We start from the raw sequence: 27,552 nt of genomic DNA on the forward strand, positions 1-27,552 counted from the left end.
AGGTGGGCCAGTGATTGAAACACTCTTTCTCTCCCCCCCCCCCCCCCCCCCCCCCCCCCTTCGCCCCACCACAATGTTCTGTGAGCCACCCAGTCATGTTCAAAAAGCATATTAGATATACAAATATTAACCTCAAGGACTGCAATTGATCAGTTTCTGGGAAAGGTTCAACAGTGACCTCTAGTGGGCAATATTTTTGCACCACTTTCATTCCTGTGGCTATTTCCTCAATTGCTGAAGACCAACTGTCGCTACTTGCATAATATGTTAATTGGTAGGTTGTTGAATGCATCATGACCACGAGCCTAGCTATTAATACCAGGATATGTTTTGGCATACAAAGTAAAGCTAAAATTATAACCTTCTCAGTGACGGTATTGTAAATATTTCCAGATATATCTGTGACAAATAGTTTTAGAGCAATACAGGCTTAAGCTATATTTTCATTATAGCCCTACTAATTTGCTGACTTGACATTCTGTTGTAAAAAGTAACCTTGTGAGGATGACTGATTGGGCCTCGAGTTAGAAAACAATGATTAATATATTATAGTTAATCTATTTGTAATGATAGTCTTCTTAAGCTGATTTCAGGGCAAAGGACCTTTTTTCCTGACGCCAAACCTTCTAATTGGCATGATGACAGCCATTACTGATGAGCCTAAATGGCTACAATATTATTTTTTGAGTGATGTCTAAGCCATGGTGGTGTTCCCTTGTGTTAGCCTCTGATTTAGAAAGAGTTTTGAATTGAAATGTTGATACTTGAAGGAATCATTGGACTAAATCTTCAGCAATGATACCCGTGAAAGCATTATGGCTGATTGGATTTGACAGTAGTTCTTTCTATCCCATCTCCATCTGTCCTTATAGCAAGCTAGCTAGCATCTGAAAAAAGCATCAGTTTGTTTCTAAATTAACATTCTGGTGGGATTCTCCATTTGAGTTTCCTCTTTTCACTTTTAGATGTCTAATACTCCTCTTGACCCCATGGCTGCTGATCTAATGCTCAGCTTTGAATGGGGCTCAATGTCTACCTCCTGGAGCCATTATTTTCAAGCCCCCAGCAAAAACTCTTGCAATCTCGTCACCAACTCTTTTTCCCATTGTGATCACTCAAGTCAAACCAGGCCTGGTTTACCTTTGCCATTTTGTTTTAGTGAGTTGTGCCTTAAAATATAAATCCTCTCCATTACTAAGAACTTTTTACCTTTCAGCTTCAAAAAGCTGTCCAATTGTTTTGTCCATTCTTTTCCCAGACTGCTGTGCAAACTCATTCCATATTGTTGTCAATGTTCTGGTATCCTGCTTACCAGCACCCCAACCTCCATAATGCAAAATCAGTCAGATCATGCTATTGTCCATAGCTTGACTTCTGACTTGGAGAAGGAATTAGAATCGATCATTAAAGAGGCTATGGCTGGGCACTTAGAAAAACTCACGGTAATCTGGAAGAGTCAGCATGGTTTTGTGAAAGGGAAAATATGTGTAGCCAACCTATGAGAGTTCTTTAGGACAGTAACATGCGCTGTGGATAAAGAGGAGCCTGTAATGTGCTGTACTTGGATTTCCAGAAGGTATTTGACAAGGTACCACATCAAAAGTTATTGTGGAAAATAAAATAACATGGTACAGGGCGTAACATGTTAGCACAGATAGAAGATTGGCTGGCTGGCAGAAAACAGAGTAAATCACAAATAGGTGTCTGATTGGCAGGATGTGACTTTTGGAGTCTTGCAGGGGTTTGTACTGGGACCTCAACGTCTTACAATTTATATCAATGACAATTTGCAGAAGACACAAAGATAGGTGGGAAAGTATATTTTGAAGAAGATATAAGGGGTTTGCAGATGGATATCGATAGGTTGTGTAAGTAGACAAAAAATCTGACACATTGGGTATAACGTGGGAAAATGTGAAGAAAAAAAGCAGGGTATTCGAATGACTGCAGATTTCCAAGGTGCAGAAGGATCTAGCTTTCCAGTGCATGAATCCCAAAGATGGTACGCAGGTACAGCATGTAATCAAGAAGTCTAGTGGACTGCTATCCTTTATTACGAGAGGAATTAAACATAAAAGTGGATGTTACGTTTCAATTATACAGGGAAATGTGAGACCATATCTTGAATATTGTGTGCACGGTTTGATCTCCTTATATAAGGAAGGATGTAAATGCATTAAAGGTAGTTCAGAGGAGGTTTACTAGATTGATACCTGGAATCAACAGGTTGTTATATGAGCATAGGTTGGAGAGACTGGGTTTGTTGCCACTGGAGTTCAGAAGAGGGAGAGGTGATGTGATTGAAATATATAAGATCTTGAATGGACTTGATAAGGTAGATGTGGAAAGGATGTTTCCTCTTATGGGTGAGCCCAAAACTAGGGGGCACTGTTTTAAAATTAGGGCTCACCCTAATAGGACAGAGATTAGAACAGTACAGCACAGAACAGGCCCTTCGGCCCTCGATGTTGTGCCGAGCAACGATCACCCTACTTAAACCCACGTAACCCGTATACCCGTAAGCCAACAATCCCCCCATTAACCTTACACTACGGGCAATTTATCATGGCCAATTCACCTAACCCGCACATCTTTGGACTGTGGGAGGAAACCGGAGCACCCGGAGGAAACCCACGCACACACGGGGAGGACTTGCAGACTCCACACAGACAGTGACCCAGCCGGAAATCGAACCTGGGACCCTGGAGCTGTGAAGCATTGATGCTAACCACCATGCTACCGTGAGGAGAGATGTTTTCTCGGAAGGTTGTGTGACTTTGGAACTCTGACTGCAAAGGCAGTGGAAGTGGGTCCATTGAATATTTTTAAGGCTGAGGTAGATAAATTCTTGTTAGGCAAGGAATTCAAAGGTTATTGGGGGCAGATGGGAATAGTGAACTTGAAACACAAGCACATCAGTGGAGAGCTTATTGAATGATGGAGCAGGCTCGAGGAGCCTACTTTTTTGTATGGGTCATGGGAATGCCACTTTAAGAAACGTTTGTCCTCTCAAATGGCTTCAGTGATGTCAGTGTGTGGGTGTAGCTGGGCTCTGGCTGTGCTTTTTACTTTGGTTTTGAGCTGGAAGCTATTTTTGGCTCTGAGTTTTAGTTTCATTTTCAGTTGGAGAGCTGTATTCAAACCAAAGAGGTGTATTTTGGCCTCTCTCTCTGCATGCTAAAGAATGTCTCCAGATCACTTGATGTTTTCAAAGTAATACCAGTTTCTGTAAGGAATGCAAACCTACTGACTTTGTTAAAAAGGATCTTTGACTTATGGATGATGTTAGGAAAGTTATTAAGGGTTACCTATAGAGTATTGTATCTTTGGGGGGGTATCAGTACTGATAGTTGATAAGATGTTTACTGTGTGTTTATAAAATGTTAACTGGATTCATCGAATAAACATTGTTTTGTTTAAAAATACTTTAGCTCTCTGTTGCATCACACCTGTAAAGTGGGCCCTCGTGCTCCCCATAACCAAAATCTATTAAAAGTTGTGGTTCAGGTGAACTCCATGATATACTTTGGTGTTCTCTAAACCTGGGCCTACAATATATGTTTGTAAGTATCCATACCATTGCTCCACCTTTTCAGTCTTTCCCAAGCTTACATTCCATTTTCTAACCTCTTTTTGGAAAACCCTTTTTTGCTGCCTTTAATGGTCTCAAAACTTACCACCTTTGTTACCTTCCCCACTAAGGCTTGAAGTTGGTTTTTATTCCTCCTCCGTGATGCACTGTTTGATATGTTAAAGGTGTTCTATAAATAGAGATTGTTGCCTGAATGCGCAGACTTATTTCAAAAATGGCACCAGTGAACAGAGCTTTAAATGCAGAAACACAAAGCTTCACTTTTCCTGACTTGAGAAGTGCAATTTGATTGGTATAATTGTTGCTTGTTTGTATATATTGCATTCCTGATATTCCAGATATTGCATTGTAATACTGTGTAACTGGAATGTTACTATCTGCAAAACTGCAACTCTGTTTTATGGGTACTGGATTTGTTCCACCTAAACATATTCCTAAATTACAGTGAGTCCTAAATTTAACTAACATAATGACCAAGCAATCTGTTTCGTGATGAGTTAATCTTTTAATCTCTTATGATTTCCATACAACTAATTAATATATTTACAACCAGTCGGTTCCTGCTTTCCCTGATTTATTAGTACCTGCTTGTTAACCATTTTGTAGTATTCCTGTAAAACTGTCTCGGCTTTTTCTTTACTCCTTTGGGGTTAGTCTCAAAAATTCTCACTCCAGCTTCAAACAAGCACAGTCTTTCATGTAGGTGCTGAGCACCCTTAACTTAAATGAAGTTTGTGTGAGTTATTAAGTATTAGGTATCTGTGCAATGTGAGAAAACATCACGTATGTTAGTAGGAAACATTTTTCATTATTCCTCTCTTTTCTTAAAAAACCCCCACCCCTAACCATCACCATTTGCTGGTGTTACTTTTATGTGGAAACTAATACTGAAGTGTCTTATGAGTGGAGGCCTTATTTTTATTGAAAATCTAAAATACAAAGAGATTGCATCATCCACTCCTTAGGTTAAATGCTTTTTGAGCTCAAAATTAGAACCTTGCTACCATTCTTGCTCATTGCATTTCATCTATGTTTCCCAATGTTTTATTTTGTTTTTCTCCCTTTCATCTTGATTTTTTTCACAAGCCTGTTTAATGCTATTCAATTTATCCAGGAAATCTGCTATACTGTACTTAACTCTACTTGGCAAATCGGGACATTTTAACTGAAGAATTAGTTGGAAAGAGAATTCCAATTTTGAATCACCAGTTTATCTTGCCAGAGCATAGAGTATTGTTCTTTACATAGCTCATTCTTGGTAGGGTGGAAATTGAGCAAGATTTGGCAATTTCATGTGGAGATACAACATTTCTCGTCCCCACAAAGCAGTATTTTCTGCCTGGTTCAATTTTTTTCAAAAATACAAAACTCCTTTTGAATGGCTAATTGTATTCAGAATAATGCTTAGATTTGGCCTCGTGTAAATGATTTCAATGTTTCTGTTATCCCTTCTTTGAGAACATATCAATGTTATGCAGTCCTCTATTTTACATTGTGCATTTGCAGCTGTTTGAAATTCCCAGTTCATAACTTTGTTTTCCGCCTGGGGAAAGCCCATACAGGCCAGATTAAAGTGATTTTGCTCGCATGTTTTTTCTCAGTACACCTGCAGTCAGAAACAATAACCTTTCCTCTCTCTGATCTGAGACACAGAAAAGAAACACCTATTTGGTGGTGTCAGACAACAGGCCATCGCTTACTTAACTGCAAAATTGTAGCTGGCTTTGGCAGTACCTCTGTACCGTGAAAGAAGTATTACAGTTCTTTGATTTAAAATTTTGCTTCAAATTTCAGTGGTTCTCAAGTAGGAGTTATTTTCAGTGACGTGAGAGAAGGAACCAAGCTTGCATATTCTGACCCATGTTGTTAAATGACATGAATGTATTGAGACACAGGCCATTCTGCAGCATGGGCACGGTAGCACAGTGGTTAGCACAGTTGCTTCACAGCTCCAGGGTCCCAGGTTCGATTCCAGGCTTGGGTCACTGTCTGTGCGGAGTCTTCACGTTCCCCCCATGTCTGTGTGGGTTTCCTCTGGGTGCTCCGGTTTCCTCCCACAGTCCAAAGATGTGCAGCTGAGGTGAATTGCCCATGATAAATTTCCCTTAGTCTCCAAGAAAGGTTAGGTGGAGTTACTGGGTTGCGGGGATGGGGACTGGGGTGCGGGATGGGGCGGAGGCATGGGCTTAAGTGGGGTGCTCTTTCCAAGGGCCGGTGCAGACCCGATGGGCTGAATGGCCTCCTTCTGCACTGTAAATTCCATGTATCTTTCCAACTGAAAGGCTGCCTTAGGGAGACAGTGATGGAGGAATAAACCATGTTAGTTCTAAAATGTGAAGCTATGGTCTTGAACTGTCTTTGGTTGCTGTCATTGTTCCCCAAGAGTTAATGTGTGCATTGTAATTTTAATTGTGTGATACCCTTTGCCTGTCCAATTTACATATGCCAAATTGTAGGTACTGAACTTAACTACCCCACTTTAGGGATTTAGGGGGACAATTAATCTTGCAGATTACAATAAAAGAAGCCCTTATTGCTACTGTAGTTCTTCTTTAGTTTTAATAGACCATTGCTTGTTATTTTTAGGGCCAATCTTTTACTATTGAGCTTATAAACAATCATACATTTTTCTTACAAATGAAGTGAGGTAATAGCAGGGGTCAGATGTGGCAAAAACCCTAACTAAAACCATCTGCCACAGCCGGTGGGGGTGCAGTAAAGTTGTATCAGGATTGCTTGATGTTATTGATGGCAGTAAAATTTATGCTTCCTCCTGTTTTCTCAATTAAGTGGAGATGCTTTTTTTTCTCCTGGTGTCGGATTGGGCACAGATGGTTTTAATAGATCATGCGCAAATATTGCCGGAGTTTCTGCTTCTATTGGACAGACTCCTTAAAGAGGATATAGCTTACAAGGAAGTTGTTAAATGTGAAGTGTGCATCATTCGTGAAATGGACCAAGTGCATTATCTTTTCGAATGATTCATTTGATCAATTCAAGTCAATTTCATACATTCTTTTCAAAATCAACAATCCAGCACAATTGGTGTACGTGAGGTGGATTGAACTGAATTACTTATTTAAGATTTTAATTTCAATATTTTAAAGGTGGTGTTCCATAACCTTTTCGATAAATTTTATTTTAATATCAAGTTGCATTATATTGTTGAAAAAGACACCAATTAGAAGTATGAAGATTTTTGAAATGCACTTTCAGAAACATAGAAATACTTGACATGTCCCATTTCCTGGTCATCTTTTTCTGCTTGTTGCTTTCTCCTCACTTAGGCCACTCGAATGTTGCTAGTAACTATAGAGTATGAAGCACAATTAGTATGATTAGAGTTATGCTCTGACTGATACTGTGCCGTGAGGAGAGACCTCTTCATGGAGCTCAGTTCAATAGTGCGACTTTATCTGTAGACTGAGGAAATCAGATTGTTGAAGATAGCCTGGAAAATTAGTTCATCGTATATTCAGAACAATTTCTTGGAACAGTACGCTCTAGAACCAACTAGGGAACATAGAGTCAAAGAGTTTTACAGCACAAAAAGAGGTCTTTGGGCCCATCGTGTCTACGGAGGCAATCAAGCATGTATCTAGTCTAATCCTAATTTCCAGCACTTGGTTCATAGCCTTGTATGCTGTGGTGTTTCAAGTGCTCATCTAAATGCTTCTTAAGTGTTGTGAGGGCTCCTGCCTCTACTATCCTTTCAGGTAGTGAGTTTCACCTTCCCACCAGTCTCTGGGTGAAAAAGATTTTCCTCAAATTCCCTCAAAGTCTTCTGCCCCTTATAGTAAATCTATGTTCAATAACCAGGGGGGTTATTGAACCCTCTCCAAAGGGGAAAAGTTTCTTCCTATGTCCCTCATAATTTGGTATTCCTCCAATCAGGTCCCCCCTCAACCTTCTTGTTCAAGGAAAACAGCCTCAGCCTAGTCAGCCTCTCTTCATAGCTGAAACACTCCAGCCCAGGCAACATCTTTTAGTTCTATTTTGCGTTTCTTTAGGACTCCATTGTCTGAGGAGTTGTGAATGGTGCTGAATATTGTGTAGTCATCCGCAACCATCCCCATGTCCCTGATCCCATCCTTGGTCAAATGCCTTAATGTCAAGGGCAGTCACTCTCACCTTACCTCTGGCATTCAGCTCTTTTGTCCATTTTTGAACCAAGGTTGTAATAAGGTCAGGAGTTGAATAAACCTGGTGGAACCCAAACTGAGCTTCTGTGAGCAGGTTATTGCTGAGTAAGTGCCGCTTGATAGCACTGTTGATGACTCCTTCCATCACTTTGCTGATGATGGAGAGTAGATTGATCAGGCAGTAATTGGCTGGGTTGCATTTGTCCTGTTTCTTGTGTACAGGATACACCTGGGCAATATTCCACATTGCCGGGTAGATGCCAGTGTTGTAGCTGTACTGGAACAGCTTGGCTAGGGGTGCGGCAAGTTCTGGAGCACAAGTCTTCAGTACAATTGCTGGAATATTGTCAGGGCCCTTGGCCTTTGTAGTATCCCGTTCCTTCAGCTGTTTCTTGATGTCACGTGGAGTGAATCGTATTGGCTGAAGACTCAATGGAGGTGACCAAGATGGATCATCCACTCGGTACTTCTGGCTGAAGAATGTTGCAAATGCCTCAGCCTTGTCTTTTGCACAGATGTGCTGAGCTCCTCCATCACTGAGGATGGGGATATTTGTAAAGCCTCCTCCTCCAGTGAGTTGTTTAATTGTCCACCACCATTCACTTCTGGATGTGGCAGGACTGCAGAGCTTAGATCTGATGTGTTCATTGTGGAATCGCTTAGCTCTGTCTATTACTTGCTGCTTATGCTGTTTGGCACACAGGAGGCCTGTGTTGTAGCTTCACCACGTTGACGCATCATTTTTCTGTATGGCATGCTGTCCTGCACTCTTCATTGAACTAGGGTTGATCTCCTGGCTTGGTGGTAAAGTAGAAAGGGGGATTGTTTAGCACAGTGGGCTAAACAGCTGGCTTGTAATGCTGAACAAGACCAGCAGCGTGGGTTCAATTCCAGTACCTGCCTTCCCGAACAGGCGCTCGAATGTGGCGACTAGGGGCTTTTCACAGTAACTTCATTGAAGCTACTGTGACAATAAGCAATTATTATAGAATGGGGCTATGCCAGGCCATGAGGTTGCAGATTCTATTTGAATACAGTTCTGCTGCTGATGCCCAGTTTTGAGTAGCTAGATCTGTTTGAAGTCGATCTCATTTTGCATGGTGGTAGTGCCACACAACATGAACAGGCGCCGGAATGTGGCGACTAGGGGCTTTTCATAGTAACTTCATTTGAAGCCTACTTGTGACAAGCGATTTTCATTCATTTCAAGATGGGACTTTGTATCCACAAGTACTGTGCGGTGGTCACTTCTATCAATATTGTCATGGACAGATGCATCTGCAACAAGATGAGGTTAAGTATGTTTTTTCTCCTTGTTGGTTCCCTCACCATCCGCTGCAGTCCCAGTCGAACAGCTATGCCCTTTAGGACCAGGCCAGCTCGGTCTGTGTTGGTGCTACCAAGCCACTCACGGTGATGGACTTTGAAGCCCCCCACCCAGAGCATTTTCTGCGCCCTTGCCACTCTTAGGGCTTCCCGCAAGTGGTGTTCAACTTGGAGGAGTACTGATTCATCAGTTCATGATGGATGGTACGTGGTAATCAGCAGGAGGTTTCCTTGTCCATGTTTAACCTGAAGCCATTCGACTTCATAGGGTCCGGAGTGGATGTTGAGGACTCCCAGGGCAACTCCTTCCCGACTGTATACTACTGTGCCCCATCACTGCTGTGACTCCTGATGGTGAGACAGGACATATCCAGGAATGGTGATAGTGGTGTCTGGGACATTGTCTGGAAAGTATGATTCTGTGAGTATGACTGTGAGTATGGGTGGCATGGTAGCACAGTGGTTATCAATGTTACTTCACAGCGCCAGGGACCTGGGTTTGATTCCCGGCTTGGGTCACTGTCTGTGTGGAGTCTGCACATTCTCCCGTGCCTATGTGGGTTTCCTCCGGTTTCCTCCCACAAGTCCCGAAAGATGTGCCAATTAGGTAGATTTGACATTCTAAATTCTCCCTCCCTGTACCTGAGCAGGCACCGGAGTGTGGCGACTGGGGTATTTTCACAGTAACTACATTGCAGTGTTCATGTAAGCCTATGTGTGACACTAATAAAGATTATTATGTCTGGCTGTTGCTTAACTAGTCTTATGAGACAGCTCTCCCAACTTTGGCACAAGCCCCCAGATGTTAATAAGGAGGACTTTGTAGGATCAACAGGGTTTGCCATTGTCCTTTATGGTGTCTGGTTCGATGCTGGGTGGTCCGTCCGATGTCATTCCTTTTTTGTGTTTTCGTAAGTTAAATGCAACTGAGTTGCTTTCTAGGCCATTTCAGAGGGCATTTAAAAGTTTACCACATTGCTGGAGGTCTGGAGTGACATGTTAGCCAGGCTATTCTGGAGCCTAAGTGCTTCTTACAAGCCAGCTGTTTAGCCCACTGTGTTAAACCAACCCCTTTCTACTTTACCACCAAGCCAGAACATCAACCCTGATTCAATGAAGAGTGCAGGACAGCATGCCAGGAGCAACACCAGGCATACAGAAAAATGAGGTGTCAGTGTGGTGAAGAGGATTGGGACTGGTCTCTGCTGGCACTGGGAGCGGGACCATGATGCGAGTCTCTCTCCTTAACGTTGTAAATATATGCATGGTGGAGAGCTCCCCGAATTCCATTGAAATCCTGTGAAAAAAATCACTTTATTTTCACTTACCCATTTGTAACATCTTCCGCCTCAGACAAAAGGAACTAAGTGCTTTCTGCTGTGACAAAAAAGAAGTGAAAACTCTTTGCTTTTGATGTGGTGAGGAGATAAAAAAATCCATCAAGCACCGACACCAAGACCAATAAAACTGTCAATCACTAGTTGGTAAAATGCTTTGCTGTGTGAAATTGAATGGGAGTTTTGCATTACAAAGGCTGTCAGGACAGTTGAAGCCCTTTTAAATGTTTGAGCTTTCAAGAAAGCTTCTGGCACTTGTAACAGCTGCTGCTTTAAATACTTTTATCTGAGACAGCAGATGTTGGGTAAGTCAAAATGCAGTGATTTTTCATAGGACTACCTGGACTGCTCTTCAGCTTTCAGGCAAGGGTGACTGATGGGGGTCTTATGCAATAATGGGGGATGTTTCAGTGGTGGTACCCTGATCTGAAGGGGGACACTCCGAGCCCTCGCACTTGTCAGCAAGTCGTCCCCACCACTCCCTGAGGTCCAGGTATACACCCCCAGCAAGCCCCAGTAGTTTCAAAAGTTTGTTTACCTCCTTGCTTCCCCTTCAATGACCATGGCACAGGGTCCCCCGCTGGTAAATTCTTCACAAAATCATCGCTGCGTTACTCCTGGCTTTGATGGGTGGAGCATAATGGTGGGTGGGAGCGGCATGGATAATCGGGCTTCTAGCCCGGTAATAACGGTTCTTAAATACTGCATCAAGAAATTGTGCAATAAAAAGGTTAATAACCTTCAAATGGCTTCTATGATGTCAGTCTGCTTTTAGTGTTAAAGTTTGCTTCTGGTGACTAGAATAATGTTTGTTACAAAAATGCATAATCATGGTTTTTGCATGTCAATTATCATAGCCCCAGGAGGACATAGCTGCAGAGTTTCTTCCGGACAGCGTCCAATGCCCAACTATCTTCAGCTGCTTTATTGATGACCTTCTCCCTGTCCCGAGTGAAGTTGATTTCTGACAATTGTAGTATTCAGCTCTATTCATAATTCATAAGTTAATAAGTCCATTTCTGTATGGAGCAGGATCTGGGAAACATTCAGGCTTAGGCTGGCAACATCAGCACCACACAAATGTCAAACACCAGCCATCTCCAAAAAGCCATTCAATATCTTTACCATTGCTGAACCCCCAAACATCAATGTCCTTTGAATCACCATTGTCCAGAAACTCATTTGGACAGCCACAAAACCGCAGTGGCTACGAGAGAAAGTCAGAATTTGTGTATTCTGTGATGAGCCACTGCGATGAGTGGCTCATCTCCTAACTGCCCAAAACCTATCCACCACCTACAAGGCACAAGGTAGGACTGTGATGGAATATGCTACATTTGTTTGGATGGATACAACTGTAATAACACTTAAAGCTGAACACCTACCAGGACAAAGCAGTGGGCTTGACTGGCACATCATTAATCAGCCTAAGAATGCATCCATTTGATCACCAGTGCACAGTGGCTTTTGTATTTTTTGTCTTAAGGAAGCACTGCTGCAACTCATCAAGCTTTCTTTGATCGTAACTCCCAAGTCCACAAACTCCATCACTTCTAAAGACGAGCAAGAAGGGCACTGGAAACCATCACCTCCAAGATTCCATCACGTCTTGTACTGTCCCAACTCGGATATATATTACCATTCCTTTATCAACACTGGGTCAATATTTAACAGCATAGTGGGAGCATCTTCACCCCAAGGGTTCCAATGGTTCACAAAGAAGGTCCCTACCACCAGCCACTTGAGGAAAACTAGGAATGGACAATAAATGTTGCCCCTGCCAGCAAGGTGCATGTCTTGAATTAATTTCTAAAAATGAACTACTTATGCTGTGGCACACACAACATTTAAGAATCAATAAAACATTTTGGAAGAATGCAAAAATCCCAAGTACAGAAAAATATGTGCACTCTTTTAGGTAATTTGTTTTCACTGGAATACAAATAGTTTAAGGAAATGCTTCACATAATTAATTGAACTCTTATTTGTGGATAAAATCCTTCAAAATTATTCTCAAATAAAAAATGGTAAATAACAGATTTCCACTGTCTTGCAAGTTTCTAAGATTAAGGTAATTGGATTTCAGTCTTTTATCCCAACACTGCCTCATGCTGTTACCCTCATTGAAGCAGTTGGTGAAGAGTTTGATGGGAGCTAAAGTTGAAACATGTAAATTGGGTACCAAACCTTGATAATTACACAATAATTCACATGGGAGATCTGTTACTGCATGGTAACAATTATTATTTTAAGCAATTTCCTTTTTATTTCAAAAACACGAGTGTACAGCCATTTAGCTGCACGGAAAAACAGCAAGCATTCAATTGAACAAAATAAAATGATTTTTAGTGTTTAAAAGGTTGTTTTGTTTCTTGATTACTTGAAACTTGTTTATACTGAGGGAAAGAAAGCAAACTAAATGTGGTTTATGGGTAAAAGAGCTGATTAGCAGACCAATTGCTCTTTTGAAAAGTGAGCCTGCAGAATAAATTACAATTTCCTCTCCATCTATGAGACTTGACGCAAGGGTTTGTTTTCATGCATCCAACTTGTTTTATGGTTCTAAACCTGGCTATTTTAATACATGATATTGAATTGAAGACCACAAATGAAAAATAGTTTTTTTTCTATTCATTCATAAGATGTGGGTGCCAGCAAAGTCTGGGCCAGCATTTATTCCCCATCCCTAATTGCCCTTAGAACCGTTAGACCATTGCAGAGGACATTTAAGAGTCAACCCACATAGCTCTGGATCTGGAGTCACGAGTAGATGAAACCAGGTAGGGATGACAGATTTCCTTCTCTAAAGGGCATTAGTGAACCAGATGGGATTTTACAAAATCGACAATAAGTTTCAAGGTCATCATAAGACTTTTAACTCCAGATATTTATTGAATTCAAATTTCATCATCTGCCCTGGTGGGTTTCAAGCTCTGGTCCCCAGAGCATTACTCTGAGTCACTGGGTTACTAATCCAGTGACAACAGTACTACACCACCACCCCTCCGTCTCGTCTCCCTGATCTGATCGTCTTGCAACTCCAGACCTACAGCAATGTGTTTGACACTTAACAGCCTTCTGAAATGGTAAAATCAAAATGCCAAATCAGAATAAATAAGTTGGCATCAACCAAGCCTATAGTACAACAAAGGCACAGCCTAGTTGACTTACAAAATACACCTTTACAAAATCTTCCATACTAACTTCTGGGGATCTTTATCAAAATTGAGAGAGCTGTTCCACACACAAGTCAGATAGCCTAACGTGGTCATACTCACAGAATCATACTTCAAAGTTAATTTCCTAGACTCCTCCATCATCATCCTTGAGTATGTCATTGGCAAGATAGACTCACCAGGGCTGAACACCATTGCCACTGACCACAAAATCTGGACCATTATACTTTATATCTTGTACTTAACAGTAAATGTAAAGTCACCATAGTCCCCGATGACCAAAGTCCCAGATAACCTAAGGATCACCACACCTCAGGCGAGGGGCAAGGTTGAGAATGTGGGCCTTCGTGAATAACCTCAGCCGGTATGGGAATTGAACCCACGCTGCTGGTTTTGTTCTGCATCATGAACCAGCTGTCAAGCCAACTGAACTAAGCTGGCCCCTAATACTCAATAACCTACTAGTATATCCTTTTCCAGAGTATCATTATAGGGAACAACACTTGATTTATTTTGGAAGCTTTAGATATGACCAAACGTAAACATATTGTGATTTAATGCAGTAATTATTTCTAAAATTAAATGACTATTTAAGTAGGCACCCCGTGAAACTGAAATTTCAAATAATTTACTTCCATATTACCAATCCAAAATGCACTTTTGGGGGATAACATCTATTTTACTTTTATTTTGGTAAAGTAACCAATAGGGGCTACAAAAGGAACTAGAAAAATAAAGACAGACATTTCCGAATGAAAGTTCATACTTGCTATTGCTTAATAAAAACATAGGAGCAGGACCAGCTTTTGTTTGCTAAGTTGGTATTACACTTGACTTCATGGTGAGCTTCCAACCTCCTATTCATGCCATCCCTAAGGCCACCTATTTCCACTCTCTCGCATTGCCTCTTTGTCTGCTGTTGGAACTCTCTTTAATACTTTAATTTTCTGTAGACTTGACTATTCCAAACAGATCGGTTTGGTTTCCCATATTTAGCCTCTGTAAACTTGAAGTCATCCAAAACTGTTGCACGTGTCTTAACTAAAAACATGTACCGAGAAACGATTACCTCTGTAATCGCTGACCTACATTGGTTTACAGTTAAGCAACATCTTGATTTTAAAATTCACATCCTTATTTTCGAATCCCTCAACCCTCTCTATCTTTGTAATCTTCTCCAATCCCAAACTTTCTGAAATGTCTGTGCTGCTCTAATTCTTGCCTCTTAAGTATCCCCAATTTTATTCACGCTGAACCTTCAGTTGTGTTAGCTGTAAGCTTTTGGAATACTCTCCCCATTTCACCTCTTTTTTCCTCCTCTAGGACAGTCCTTAAGATCCACCCCTTTGACCAAGCATTTTATCACCTGACATATCTCCTAATGTTGCACGTATCAATTTTGTTTATGTTGCTCCGGTGATGCAGCTTGGGACATTTTATTCCCTTAAAGGAACTTTATAAATATAAGTTGTTGTTATTGCTGAGTTAACCATTTTTCTCTCCAAGCCTGTTCCACAATTCAATTAGATCATGGTTGATCTGCATCTAACTCCAATCACCTGCTTTTGTTCCAGGAACATCCGTTAATACTCTTGCCTAACAAAACGCTATCAGTCTTAGTTCAGAAATGTTCAACTCTCCTGGCCGTAGCAACTTGTTTTTTCTTTGGGTGTATGTGGTGGGGTGGGTTGGGAGGTGACCGCGAGGGCTGTGCAGGTAGTGTTCCAAAGGAATCACTTCCTGACATTGTCCGTGAACAACCTAGCTCTAATTTGAAGGTTAAGCATAGAACAGTACAGCACAGAACAGGCCCTTCGGCCCTCAATGTTGTGCCGAGCCATGATCACCCTACTCAAACCCACGTATCCACCCTATACCCGTAACCCAACAACCCCCCCTTAACCTTACTTTTATTAGGACACTACGGGCAATTTAGCATGGCCAATCCACCTAACCCGCACATCTTTGGACTGTGGGGGGAAACCGGAGCACCCGGAGGAAACCCACGCACACAGGGGGAGGACGTGCAGACTCCACACAGACAGTGACCCAGCCGGGAATCGAACCTGGGACCCTGGAGCTGTGAAGCATTTATGCTAACCACCATGCTACCCTGCTGTTCCAGACTTCTCCCACCATGGGATACATTTTCCATTTATCCTATGAATCCTTTCACCTTAAACACCTTAATTATATTACTCATTGATCTTCAGTACTGTAGGGAATATGTACTGTAGTGCAGAGAGAAATGATATACATTGCTTCCTGATAATTTAACCTTTTTAGAATTCTGGTGGATTTGCACAGCATCCTCTTCATGGCCAATATATTCTTCCATAGTTGCAACGCCAAGAACTGACTGCAGCACTGAAGCATGGCATTTCCATTTACACTATATAAGCATTGGCGGGGTATATTAATTCCCTTTAATATACTCCAGACTACATCTGATGTGCAGTGATTATGTATAGATATCTTTTAATGAGATGTCGCTTTCAACCAAATGCCAACCATGAAATCCTTCTGGGGTATCCAGAACTGAATACTGTACACCTTGAAGTAAACAGGAATCAACATTTTATTAAGAATGCACCAGTTGCCATGAAAGCTTCATAGATATTTTTCAAATTTGCCTATGTTCGTCATGGAAGTGTTTAGAAAATGAAAAATCTGGGATTTTGTGGGTGATGACATCCATTTCACTTTGTATTTTCTATTTCAGGAATTGAAAATCATAAACAAATAGTGATGTGTATTCTGTACCATGTCACCATGGATGATCGCTTCAAATCCATGTTTGCATACACCGATTGCATCCCACAGGTAAAAATAAGTTCATGACCAAACTAAATGATCTGTTCTTTCACTAATGGATAATGAGGAATGGTACTATTAAAACCAGGATCATTTAGAAAATATGACTACAGATAAATATATTTAGATCCAGTGAATGATTTTAATATTGTTACAATCCCAGGGCGGGAATAGAACCTTGTCTCAAAAGACCATAACTTTTACTTTTCTTCATAAAAAATGGAAGTGTGGTGTATCTAAGACACTGTCATATTTTATATTTTTTGCAGCAAAGTTATTAAAACCTGGGTTAAGATGCAGCAGTATGACTGTTAGAGCTGTGATTAATGTGTTGGAAAAGTGAGGTAATCATTGATTTGCAAGTGAAGTGTTCGCCTGATAGATCTTGAGAACCTTCACTTCTTTACATATAGTTAGCTAATGGAATATTGTTCATAGTTGAAAGCCCCCTGGAGTGTAGATAATTTTATGAGGGGTTTTGTGTTTGGTCCTGGCTAATCAAGTCAAGGGACGTCTGATAAGATGAGACCAAATAATGCCTCATGCTTTAGGTACAGGTGATGTAGCTAATGCCGGATCCAGATATGTCTGAAAAGACAGTTCGTCCTAAAACTCTCATCTGAACAGAGGTGTTTCCGTTTGGTCCTGAAAGCTTTTTTCTGTGCAGATTCTTTGGACAGAGAACCAAGTAAAAACCTGGTTGTTAACTTTATTCATGAGTGACATTTAAAATATATTGGTTTGTTTAATTGGAATATAGTATTGGGTTAAGGAAGTAAATTAAGGTTTTCTCCTTTACTTCAGAACTGTTGTATCGGTTAACATTTAAGCTATTTCTTTGTTGCTAATGTGGTTAATTATGTGTTCAAATTACAGTTAGTTTTAACATAGAAGATATCTATGGGTCAGTGTTATCACTCCTGTGGTGCAGTGACATTTCTTCACAGTTTTACAAATTGCAAATAGTTGGACTCTCAGCTGGGATCCTAACAATTTGCATTCCGAAATTCAGTCCAGGTTTTCCTAATGAATCTTTTAAGCAAAGCTTCTGCTACTCTTTTAACAATGAATTTAATATCCAGGCGTTAACCACTTTTATTTTGGGTTTCTTTGGCTTGATGGTTGTACAAACTGTTCACAATTGCTTTAGTTATCAGACTCTATTAAGATGACATCAAACTTTTGATTAACCTCGGAAATTAACCTCTGGGCAGCACGGTAGCATAGTGGTTAGCATAAATGCTTCACAGCTCCAGGGTCCCAGGTTCGATTCCCGGCTGGGTCACTGTCTGTGCGGAGTCTGCACGTCCTCCCCGTGTGTGCGTGGGTTTCCTCCGGGTGCTCCGGTTTCCTCCCACAGTCCAAAGATGTACGGGTTAGGTAGATTGGCCATGCTAAATTGCCCGTAGTGTCCTAAGAAAAAAAAAGTAAGGTTAAGGGGGGGGGGGGGGGTTGTTGGGTTACGGGTATAGGGTGGATACGTGGGTTTGAGTAGGGTGATCATGGCTCGGCACAACATCGAGGGCCGAAGGGCCTGTTCTGTGTTGTACTGTTCTTAAAAAAAAAAAGTCTGCTTTCCCACTTTAAATCTGGTTACTGGAACTGACTCTTTCATTCCGAACGCTAAGTTTAGTTTCTCCCTTGAATTCTCCTGAACAATATCTTGGTCTCTATTCTCTTAAGTTCAGTCTTCTTCAGACACTCTTTATGTCCCAATTCCCTAATTATCTGGACTGCACCTACTTTTTGGGAAGCCTGCCTCTTTGCAACTCCCTTGTCCTGTGCAGTCTTTCTGTTGGCAGAGTTGAGATATTTTCACTCACCAGTGTTCTGTCTCCAATTGCAAACAACTTCTACTAAAAGCTAAACCTTAAAAGCCTTCCTACCTTAAAAGGCTCCCAGTTGCTAAGCAAAACTATTCTACTCACACTCCACACCGTAACTCTCTCTCTAAGCACAATAAAAACATAGTTGGAATTGAAAGCAACCCCACACATATACAAACACCTTTGTCCAGCAAATATAACTATAGGTTTTACTTTTCCAGGCACAGAAACATTACATAATAATCTTTATTGTATCAAGTAGGCATACATTAACACGACAATGAAGTTACTGTGAAAATCTTCCAGTCGCTATATTCCGGTGCTTTTTCGGGTACATAGAGGGAGAATTCAGAATGTCCAATTCACGATTGGGGAATGTTACTTAAAGGGATTACAGTGGATGGGCAATGGCAAACATTCAAAGAGCCATGGAGGAACTGCAACAATTGTTTATTCCTCTCTGGCACAAAAGCAAAATGGGAAAGGTGGCCATTCCATGGCTTACAAGGGAAATTAGGGATAGTATTCGATCCAAGGAAGTAGCATACAAATTGGCCAAGAAAAACAACTGGTCTGAGGATTAGAAGCTGTTTAGAATTCAGCAAAGAAGGACCAAGGGATTGATTAAGAAGGGGAAAATAGAGTACGAAAGTAAGCTTGCTGGGAACATAAAAACTGACTGTAAAAGTTTCCATAAGTAGGTGAAGAGAAAAAGATTGATGAAGACAAATATAGGTCCCTTACAGTCAGAAACAGGGGAATGTATTATAGAGGACAAAGAAATGGCTGAGCAACTAAATACATACTTTAGTTCTGTCTTCACAAATGAGGACACAAGTAAGATACTAGAAATGTTGTGGAATGCAGGGTTTAGTGAGAAGGAGGAACTGAAGGTGATCAATATCAGTAGAGAAAGGTGTTGGAGAAATAGATGGGATTGAAGGATGATGAATCCCCAGAGCCTGATAATCTACATCCCAGGGTATTGAAAGAAGTGGCTCTAGAAATAATGGGTGCAGTGATCACCTTCCAGGATTCTATAAACTGCGGAACAGTTCCTGCAGATTGGAGGGGGGCTAATGTAACTCCACTATTTAAAAAAGGAAGTCGAGAGAAAACAGGGAATTATAGACCCGTAAGCCCAACATCAGTAGTGGGGAAAATTCTAGAATCCATTATCAAAGATTTTATAGCAGAGCACTTAGAAAACAGTGGCAGAATCGGACAGAATCAGCATGGATTTATGAAGGGGAAATAATGCTTGACTAACCTACTGGAATTTTTCGAGGATGTAACTAGTAGAATTCATGAAGGGGAGCCAGTGAATGTGGTATATTTGGACTTTCAGAAGGCTTTTGACAAAGTCCCGCATAAAAGATTAGCGTGTAAAATTAAAGCGCATGTAATTGAGGGGGGGAGGGGTTAGTGCATTGAGGTGATTAGAAAACTGGTTGGCAGACAGGAAACAAAGAGTAGGAATTAACCGATCTTTTTCAGATTGGTAGGCAGTGACTAGTGGGATATCATGTGTGTTAGTGCTAGGACCCCAGCTATTCACAATCTGTATTAATTATTTAGATGAGGGAACAAAATGTCATACCTCCAAATTTGCAGATGACCCCAAGTTCGTTGGGAGGGTGAGCTGTGAGGAGGTGCAGAAATCCTTTAGTGTGATTTTGACAAGTTGAGTGAGTGGGCAAATGAATGGCTGATGCAGTATAATTTGGTTATCCACTTTGGTGACAAAAACAAGAAGGCAGTCTATTATCTGAATGGCCATAAATTAGGAGAGGGAACATGCAACTAAACCTGGGTGTCCTTGTACACCAGTCACTGAAGGTAAGCATGCAGGTGCAGCAGGCAATAAAGGGGACAAATGGTATGCTGGCCTTCATAGCGAGAGGATTCGAGTACAGGAGCAGGAATGTGTTGCTGCAATAAATATGGGCCTTTGTGAAGCCACACTTTTGCAGTTTTGGTCTCTTTATCTCGGGAAGGATGTTCTAGCTAGAGAAGGAGTGCAGCGAAGGTTTACCAAACTGATTCCTGGGATGGCAGGACTGACGTACGAGGAGAGATTGAATCGGTTAGGATTGTATTCGCAGAGGTCAAAAGAATGCAGAGGATCTCATAGAAACCTACAAAATTTTAACAGGACTGGGCAGGGTGGATGCAGGAAGGATGTTCCTGATAGTGGGTGTGTCCAGAACCAGGGGTCACAGTCCAAGGATAAGGGGTAGACCATTTAGGACAGAGATGAGGTGTAATTTCTTCACCCAGAGAGTGGTGAGCCTGTGGAATTCATTACCACAGGAAGTAGTTGAGTCCAAAATATTGTCTGTTTTCAAGAAGCAGTTAGATACAGCACTCGATGTCGGGTTGGAGACAATTTTTTTTGGAAGGGTCTTTTCTGCGCAAGCTTTCCTCCAGGTTTCATCAGTGTTATGGGATTGGAGATGTTTGATTCGAGCCCAGAGGGAGCTTCATAGAGCCATCTGGTGAATTAAGAATCTTGGAGGTCTGCATGGATGGGGAGGTCCAAGTTGCTGCTCATACATGTTATTTCTCTGACTGTTGCTGTGTCCCATCAAATGATATTTGAGAGGACTGGTAATTCTGAATTACATTTATCTTAGTCAGAGGTAGGAGTGAAATTGTATGTCAGTAGGTTTGGTGTGATGACATGAGGTCCATGCGGGTACACAGTACTCGGCTGTCAAGAAGACCAGTTCTGCAACGGTCTTGTGAAGGATGTTGGTTTTTGTATCCTAGCTTGTGTTAGTGACCTTGCAGATGATGACCACTCCTGTCTTTTTGATAGTCTTTCGGAGGTGGTGATAGTAGGTTAGGGAGAAATCTAGGGTCACTCAGGTGGGAGCCAGGTTATGCTGCATTTTTCTTCACAGAAGATGACATTTTGAGTATTGTATATCTTGCGATTTTTCAAGGTGGAATACAGAGACAATGTACTTGACTGAGTTTGGTTGCAGTCTCCAGTTGTAGAAATATTCAGTCATTTATGACGCATCAGAGTTTGGTGCAGTTTTCATATCGTGGAAATATTTTCTGAGTTATCAAGGCAATAGTGTGGTGTAATTACATTTTTGTGATGCTGTCTGGGTTTGTCGTTTATATAGATGTTAAGAAGTGTTGGTGCCAGGACGCTATCATATGGGAGACCGCTGTTGTGTGTTCTTAGTGCTGATCTTGTCTCATGGGTAAATTTTCATCCTTCTGGTGCTCAGAAATGTCCACAACAGCCGGACTAGTTTGGCACATGGCAGCAGCAGTGACGGTTTAAGCGTGAGTCCACACAGTATCTCAGGCTGGGGAAAGATCTATGAAAATGGCTTCCATCTTGAGTTGGGGTTAAATCCCATCTCAATATTTATGGTGATAGCAAGGACTTGTTCACAACAACTGCGTTGGGGTTTAAACCCAGCCTGCTCTTGGAGAAGGGATGAATTGGTAAAAGGGCTGAATGAGCTGCTCCAAGAGCTTATAGGTTGTGCAGAGCAATGGAATGAGCCTGTACTGCCCAGGGTCATCTGGCTTTCCTGGTTTTGGCAGGGCTACCACTAGCAGCTAATGCCAGATTTGGGGAATTGGCCATTCTCCACCAAGACTGAGAAGAGTGCGAGTGGACATTGTATTGCCAGTGGGCCAAGATGGTACAGGAAGTCAGGTGAAATAACATCTCTCCCGGCAGCTTTGCCCTTTTTTAAGTTTACTGGGCCAGCATCCAGTTCTATGAGGATAAAGTCATCTTTATCATCATAAAGAAGATTCCAGAGAGGGGACATGGGCACCAAAATCTCTCATAAGTTAAAATGATAGGAGCAGAGAAAAAATGCTCGAAATAGAAAAAGGGCTGCAAGTAGCAGATTTTAAGCAAAGTGGGCTCAAGGGAAGCCCTGATAATTGAAGAAGGCTGAGGCGGAGCCCTGAAGATCCAAGAAGGCAGCTGAAGGTTGATGATTCCAAGCTGTGGGCTGTTGGGGAAAAGGTACGTCTTTGGAGCAGTAGTGTTCTGTTTGAGTTGGCCGAAGAGCTAACATTGTGCTTTTGAGTTGGTGCTTGAATATATACTTAAGAATCCAGAGGAATAGTATGTCAAGAGATGAGACTGAAACCCTGTGAGGTGTTTTTGATATCTTCCCACGTTGCAGCGACTTTTAAAGAAAATTCCAATATTAAATCTTAGAGGGAGAGCGTCAGAGTTTCCGAGAGATTGGTTGACTCATGGTGATACTGACTCCTGGGTAGTTCATTGAGAAATCCTTGGACTCTATCTTGGTTGCACTTGTCATTTATTGTGCAAGGTGGTATGTTACCACTGCAGTTTGCTTGTTAATTCATGTACCTCATTAACCTTGGGGCAGCACGGTAGCATTGTGGTTAGCACAATTGCTTCACAGCTCCAGGGTCCCAGGTTCGATTACCGGCCTGGGTCACTGTCTGTGCGGAGTCTGCACATTCTCCCAGTGTGTGCGTGGGTTTCCTCTGGGTGCTCGTTTTCCTCCCACAGTCCAAAGATGTGCAGGTTAGGTGGATTGGCCATGCTAAATTGCCCTTAGTGTCCAAAATTGCCTTTAGTGTCCAAAATTGCCCTTAGTGTTGGGTGGGGTTACTGGGTTATGGGGATAGGGTGGGGGTGTGGGCTTGGGTCGGGTGCTCTTTCCAAGAGCCAGTGCAGACTCGATGGGCTGAATGGCCTCCTTCTGCACTGTAAATTCTATAACCTTGAATGCCAAACATAGGATAGATATTGCAGATTATTTTAACTTTATGATCTTGTATCGCAAAGTTTATTTTTCTTTGTCCAAACCTGTGCAATCTTGTTCACTAGTAAGTGTCTCGAATCTCAAACTCTGTCTTCTTTAAACTAAACGTTTTGGTCCCAAACTGGATCTTTGCAACAATTTGAGGGTCTGGACAAGGATCATACAATTTCCTCTAACCCAAGGCCATCAATGCTATTTGTTCTCAGCAACTTTTCCAGGTAGTCATGTGTGGGCAATGAGAGACCTTTAACATTCAGTTGACAGAGTCCAATGTTCCGAATGCTTGGCCTTGAGAGAGGTTGCTGTAATTGCTTTGATTTTTAATTTTGCTCCATTGACCAGGAGGCCTGTAAGGGATGTTTGGTCGCTGTTTTGTTGACATTAGTTAGGCATTTGAAAGTTCACGAATCCACTTGACAGGGCAATGAGAAGGCCGTCACGATCCAACCCTACTTCACAGTAATCACAATTAATGGGAAGAGGATAATGTTGCGGGAGTTTCACTCATACTCTATGATAGTGTCTCACCTCCCAACTGACCAGATGACACAGAGTTTCAGTTCAAGACCTTTATTCCAGCTATAGCAGGGGAGCTAAGCATCGACCAGGTGGTTGTCTGCTCTCGATCATAGAAAATACAGAGCAATTATACCTTTCTTTGTCTCCCAATCAAAATAATACATTTGTTTAGAAATTATTTATGTTCATTCACAACTAATTATGAGGATTACATAAGGTAACACATCAGTATAATTACCAATCATAATTGGGCCATGTACATTTAATTATAATATCACCGAGCATTTATTTGTCTCCAATTCTAGATATGAGTAAGATTAAGACATGCCTGAGCTGTAGTGTATCATACTCCTCTTCTATTGTCCATTGTTTCCACCAGATCCACGAGCTGCAGCTGCACAATGATCAATTGATTTTTTGTGTCCCTCCTGTGTGACTCCTGTCCCTTTATAGTTAATATCAAGAGTTGTATCTGTAGATTGTCTGAGCTGAAGCAACTAGTTTCTCATCACTAATTTTCTGTCTTTAAGAATTTACCAGTCAGCAAGCAGCAGCCTGTGAGAGCCTGTTAGCTCTTAACCCTTTCAGATACATATTAGTGATATGGATCCCATGGATTCTTCCAAATTTGCATCTTTAAGAGAATTCTGAGGAATGCAGTATGAATATTCCTGATTTTAAGACCCACCCTCCAACCTTTCACAAATGTGAAGTTTGCAAGTGGACCCAAACATACAAGTTTTGCATTTCACTGTTCAGGGTGGCTACTGTGTCGAGAGCAACGCAGCAGTCTTCAGTAGTGCTGCAAAATCTGTATTCCATTGTGGCTGGTCATGTATATTATTAAAACGAATTGGAATTTGAAGCTTAACTACTCCAGGATGATGAAGGATTCGCTTCAAACCATAAAGCTAGCATTTAGAAAGCAAGAGGTCCAGAAGTATGTCAGCCATTTGTGCTATTGAAGGACCAGTTTGAGGTTAACTATTAACATGGGAGGTGGTGGCACAGTGGTATTGTAACTGAACTAGCAATCCAGAGATCCAGAGTCCCCATCTCACAAAATATGACACAGTGTATGGAAAGGCTCAGTAAACCAAGGTCCACCACACTAAGAAAACAAAAAGGGACAGTCAATAGGGAATTAAAGGTGCTACATTTAAATGCCCGCAGTGTACGGAACAAGGTAGATGAGCTTGTGGCTCAGATTGTGACTGGCAGGTATGATGTGGTAGGCATCACAGAGACGTGGTTGCAGGGGGTTCAGGACTGGCAGTTAAACATCCAGGGATTTACAACCTATCGAAAAGACAGAGAGGTGGGTAGAGGGGGCGGGGTTGCCTTGTTAATTAGAAATGAAAATAAATCAATAGCACTAAATGACATAGGGTCAGACGATGTGGAGTCTGTGTGGGTAGAGTTGAGGAACCACAAAGGCAAAAAAACCATAATGGGAGTTATGTACAGGCCTCCTGACAGTGGTCAGGACCAGGGGCACAAAATGCACCACGAAATAGAAAGGGCATGTCAGAAAGGCAAGGTCACAGTGATCATGGGGGACTTCAATATGCAGGTGGACTGGGTAAATAATGTTGCCAGTGGACCCAAAGAAAGGGAATTCATTGAATGTTACAGGATGGCTTTTTGGAACAGCTTGTGATGGAGCCCACGAGGGAACAGGCTATTCTGGACTTAGTGTTATGTAATGAGCCAGAATTGATAAAAGATCTTAAAGTAAGGGAACACTTAGGAAGCAGTGATCATAATATGGTAGAATTCAGTCTGCAATTTGAAAGAAAGAAGGTAGAATCAGATGTAAAGGTTTTACAGTTAAATAAAGGTAATTACAGGCGCATGAGGGAGGAACTGACGAAAATCGACTGGAAGCAGAGCCTAGTGGGAAAGACAGTAGAACAGCAATGGCAGGAGTTTCTGGGAGTAATTGAAGACACAGTGCAGAGGTTCATCCCAAAGAAAAGAAAGGTTATCAGAGGTAGGATTAGGCAGCCATGGCTGACAAAGGAAGTCAGGGAATGCATCAAGGCAAAAGAGAGAGCCTATAATGTGGCAAAGAGTAGTGGGAAGTCAGAAGATTGGGAAGGCTACAAAAACAAACACAGGCTAACAAAGAGAGAAATAAGGAAGGAGAGGATCAAATATGAAGGTAGGCTAGCCAGTAACATTAGGAATGATAGTAAAAGTTTCTTTTACTATCCAAAATGACGCTGGTAATCTAGTGATGGGAGACAAGGAAATAGCTGAGGAACTTAATAAGTACTTTGCGTCAGTCTTCACAGTAGAAGACATGAGTAATATCCCAACAATTCAGGAAAGTCAGGGGGCAGAGTTGAATATGGTTGCCATCACAAAGGAGAAGGTGCTAGAGAAACTAAAAGGTCTGAAAATTGATAAATCTCCGGGCCCAGATGGGCTACATCCTAGAGTTCTAAAGGAGATAGCTGAAGAAATAGTGGAGGCGTTAGTTATGATCTTTCAAAAGTCACTGGAATCAGGGAAAGTTCCAGAGGATTGGAAAATCGCTGTTGTAACCCCCCTGTTCAAGAAGGGAACAAGAAAAAAGATGGAAAATTATAGGCCAATTAGCCTAACCTCGGTTGTTGGCAAAATTCTAGAATCCATCGTTAAGGATGAGATTTCTAAATTCTTGGAAGTGCAGGGTCGGATTAGGACAAGTCAGCATGGATTTAGTAAGGGGAGGTCGTGCCTGACAAACCTGTTAGAGTTCTTTGAAGAGATAACAAATAGGTTAGACCAAGGAGAGCCAATGGATGTTATCTATCTTGACTTCCAAAAGGCCTTTGACAAGGTGCCTCACGGGAGACTGCTGAGTAAAATAAGGGCCCATGGTATTCGAGGCAAGGTACTAACATGGATTGACGATTGGCTGTCAGACAGAAGGCAGAGAGTTGGGATAAAAGGTTCTTTTTCGGAATGGCAACCGGTGACAAGTGGTGTCCCGCAGGGTTCAGTGTTGGGGCCACAGCTGTTCTCTTTATATATTAACGATCTAGATGACGGGACTGGGGGCATTCTGGCCAAGTTTGCCGATGATACAAAGATAGGTGGAGGGGCAGGTAGTATTGAGGAGGTGGGGAGGCTGCAGAAAGATTTAGACAGTTTAGGAGAATGGTCCAAGAAGTGGCTGATGAAATTCAACGTGGGCAAGTGCGAGGTCTTGCACTTTGGAAAAAAGAATAGAGGCATGGACTATTTTCTAAACGGTGACAAAATTCATAATGCTAAAGTGCAAAGGGACTTGGGAGTCCTAGTCCAGGATTCTCTAAAGGTAAACTTGCAGGTTGAGTCCGTAATTAAGAAAGCAAATGTAATGTTGTCACTTATCTCAAGAGGCTTGGAATATAAAAGCAGGGATGTACTTCTGAGGCTTTATAAAGCACTAGTTAGGCCCCATTTAGAATACTGTGAGCAATTTTGGGCCCCACACCTCAGGAAGGACATACTGGCACTGGAGCGGGTCCAGCGGAGATTCACACGGATGATCCCAGGAATGGTAGGCCTAACATACGATGAACGTCTGAGGATCGTGGGATTATATTCATTGGAGTTTAGGAGGTTGAGGGGAGATCTAATAGAAACGTACAAGATAATGAATGGCTTGGAAAGGATGGACGTAGGGAAGTTGTTTCCATTAGCAGGGGAGACTAGGACGCGGGGGCACAGCCTTAGAATAAAAGGGAGTCACTTTAGAACAGAGATGAGGAGAAATTTCTTCAGCCAGAGAGTGGTAGGTCTGTGGAATTCATTGCCACAGAGGGCGGTGGAGGCCGGGACATTGAGTGTCTTTAAGACAGAAATTGATAAATTCTTGATTTCTCGAGGAATTAAGGGCTATGGGGAGAGAGCGGGTAAATGGAGTTGAAATCAACCATGATTGAATGGTGGAGTGGACTCGATGGGCCGAATGGCCTTACTTCCACTCCTATGTCTTATGGTCTTATGGTAATGCTGTGGGGATGCTGGTTCGAATTCCACCAAGCAGATGATGGACGTTAAA

General features: G+C 41.8%; 1 protein-coding gene across 3 annotated transcripts in view; it reads left to right on the top strand.

The window, feature by feature from the left end:
- The window catches only part of kifap3a (kinesin-associated protein 3a), a 301,592-nt gene that overhangs the window by 119,736 nt on the left and 154,304 nt on the right, over positions 1–27,552 (top strand). For all 3 annotated transcript variants that reach the window (XM_038794573.1, XM_038794572.1, XM_038794574.1), the window contains one exon: positions 16,296–16,396. In XM_038794573.1, the coding sequence (XP_038650501.1) occupies positions 16,296–16,396 (101 nt within the window). The remainder of the gene's footprint in view (positions 1–16,295; positions 16,397–27,552) is intronic.

Source organism: Scyliorhinus canicula, chromosome 4 (assembly GCF_902713615.1).
Source record: "Scyliorhinus canicula chromosome 4, sScyCan1.1, whole genome shotgun sequence".
Taxonomy (NCBI): Eukaryota; Metazoa; Chordata; class Chondrichthyes; order Carcharhiniformes; family Scyliorhinidae; genus Scyliorhinus; species Scyliorhinus canicula.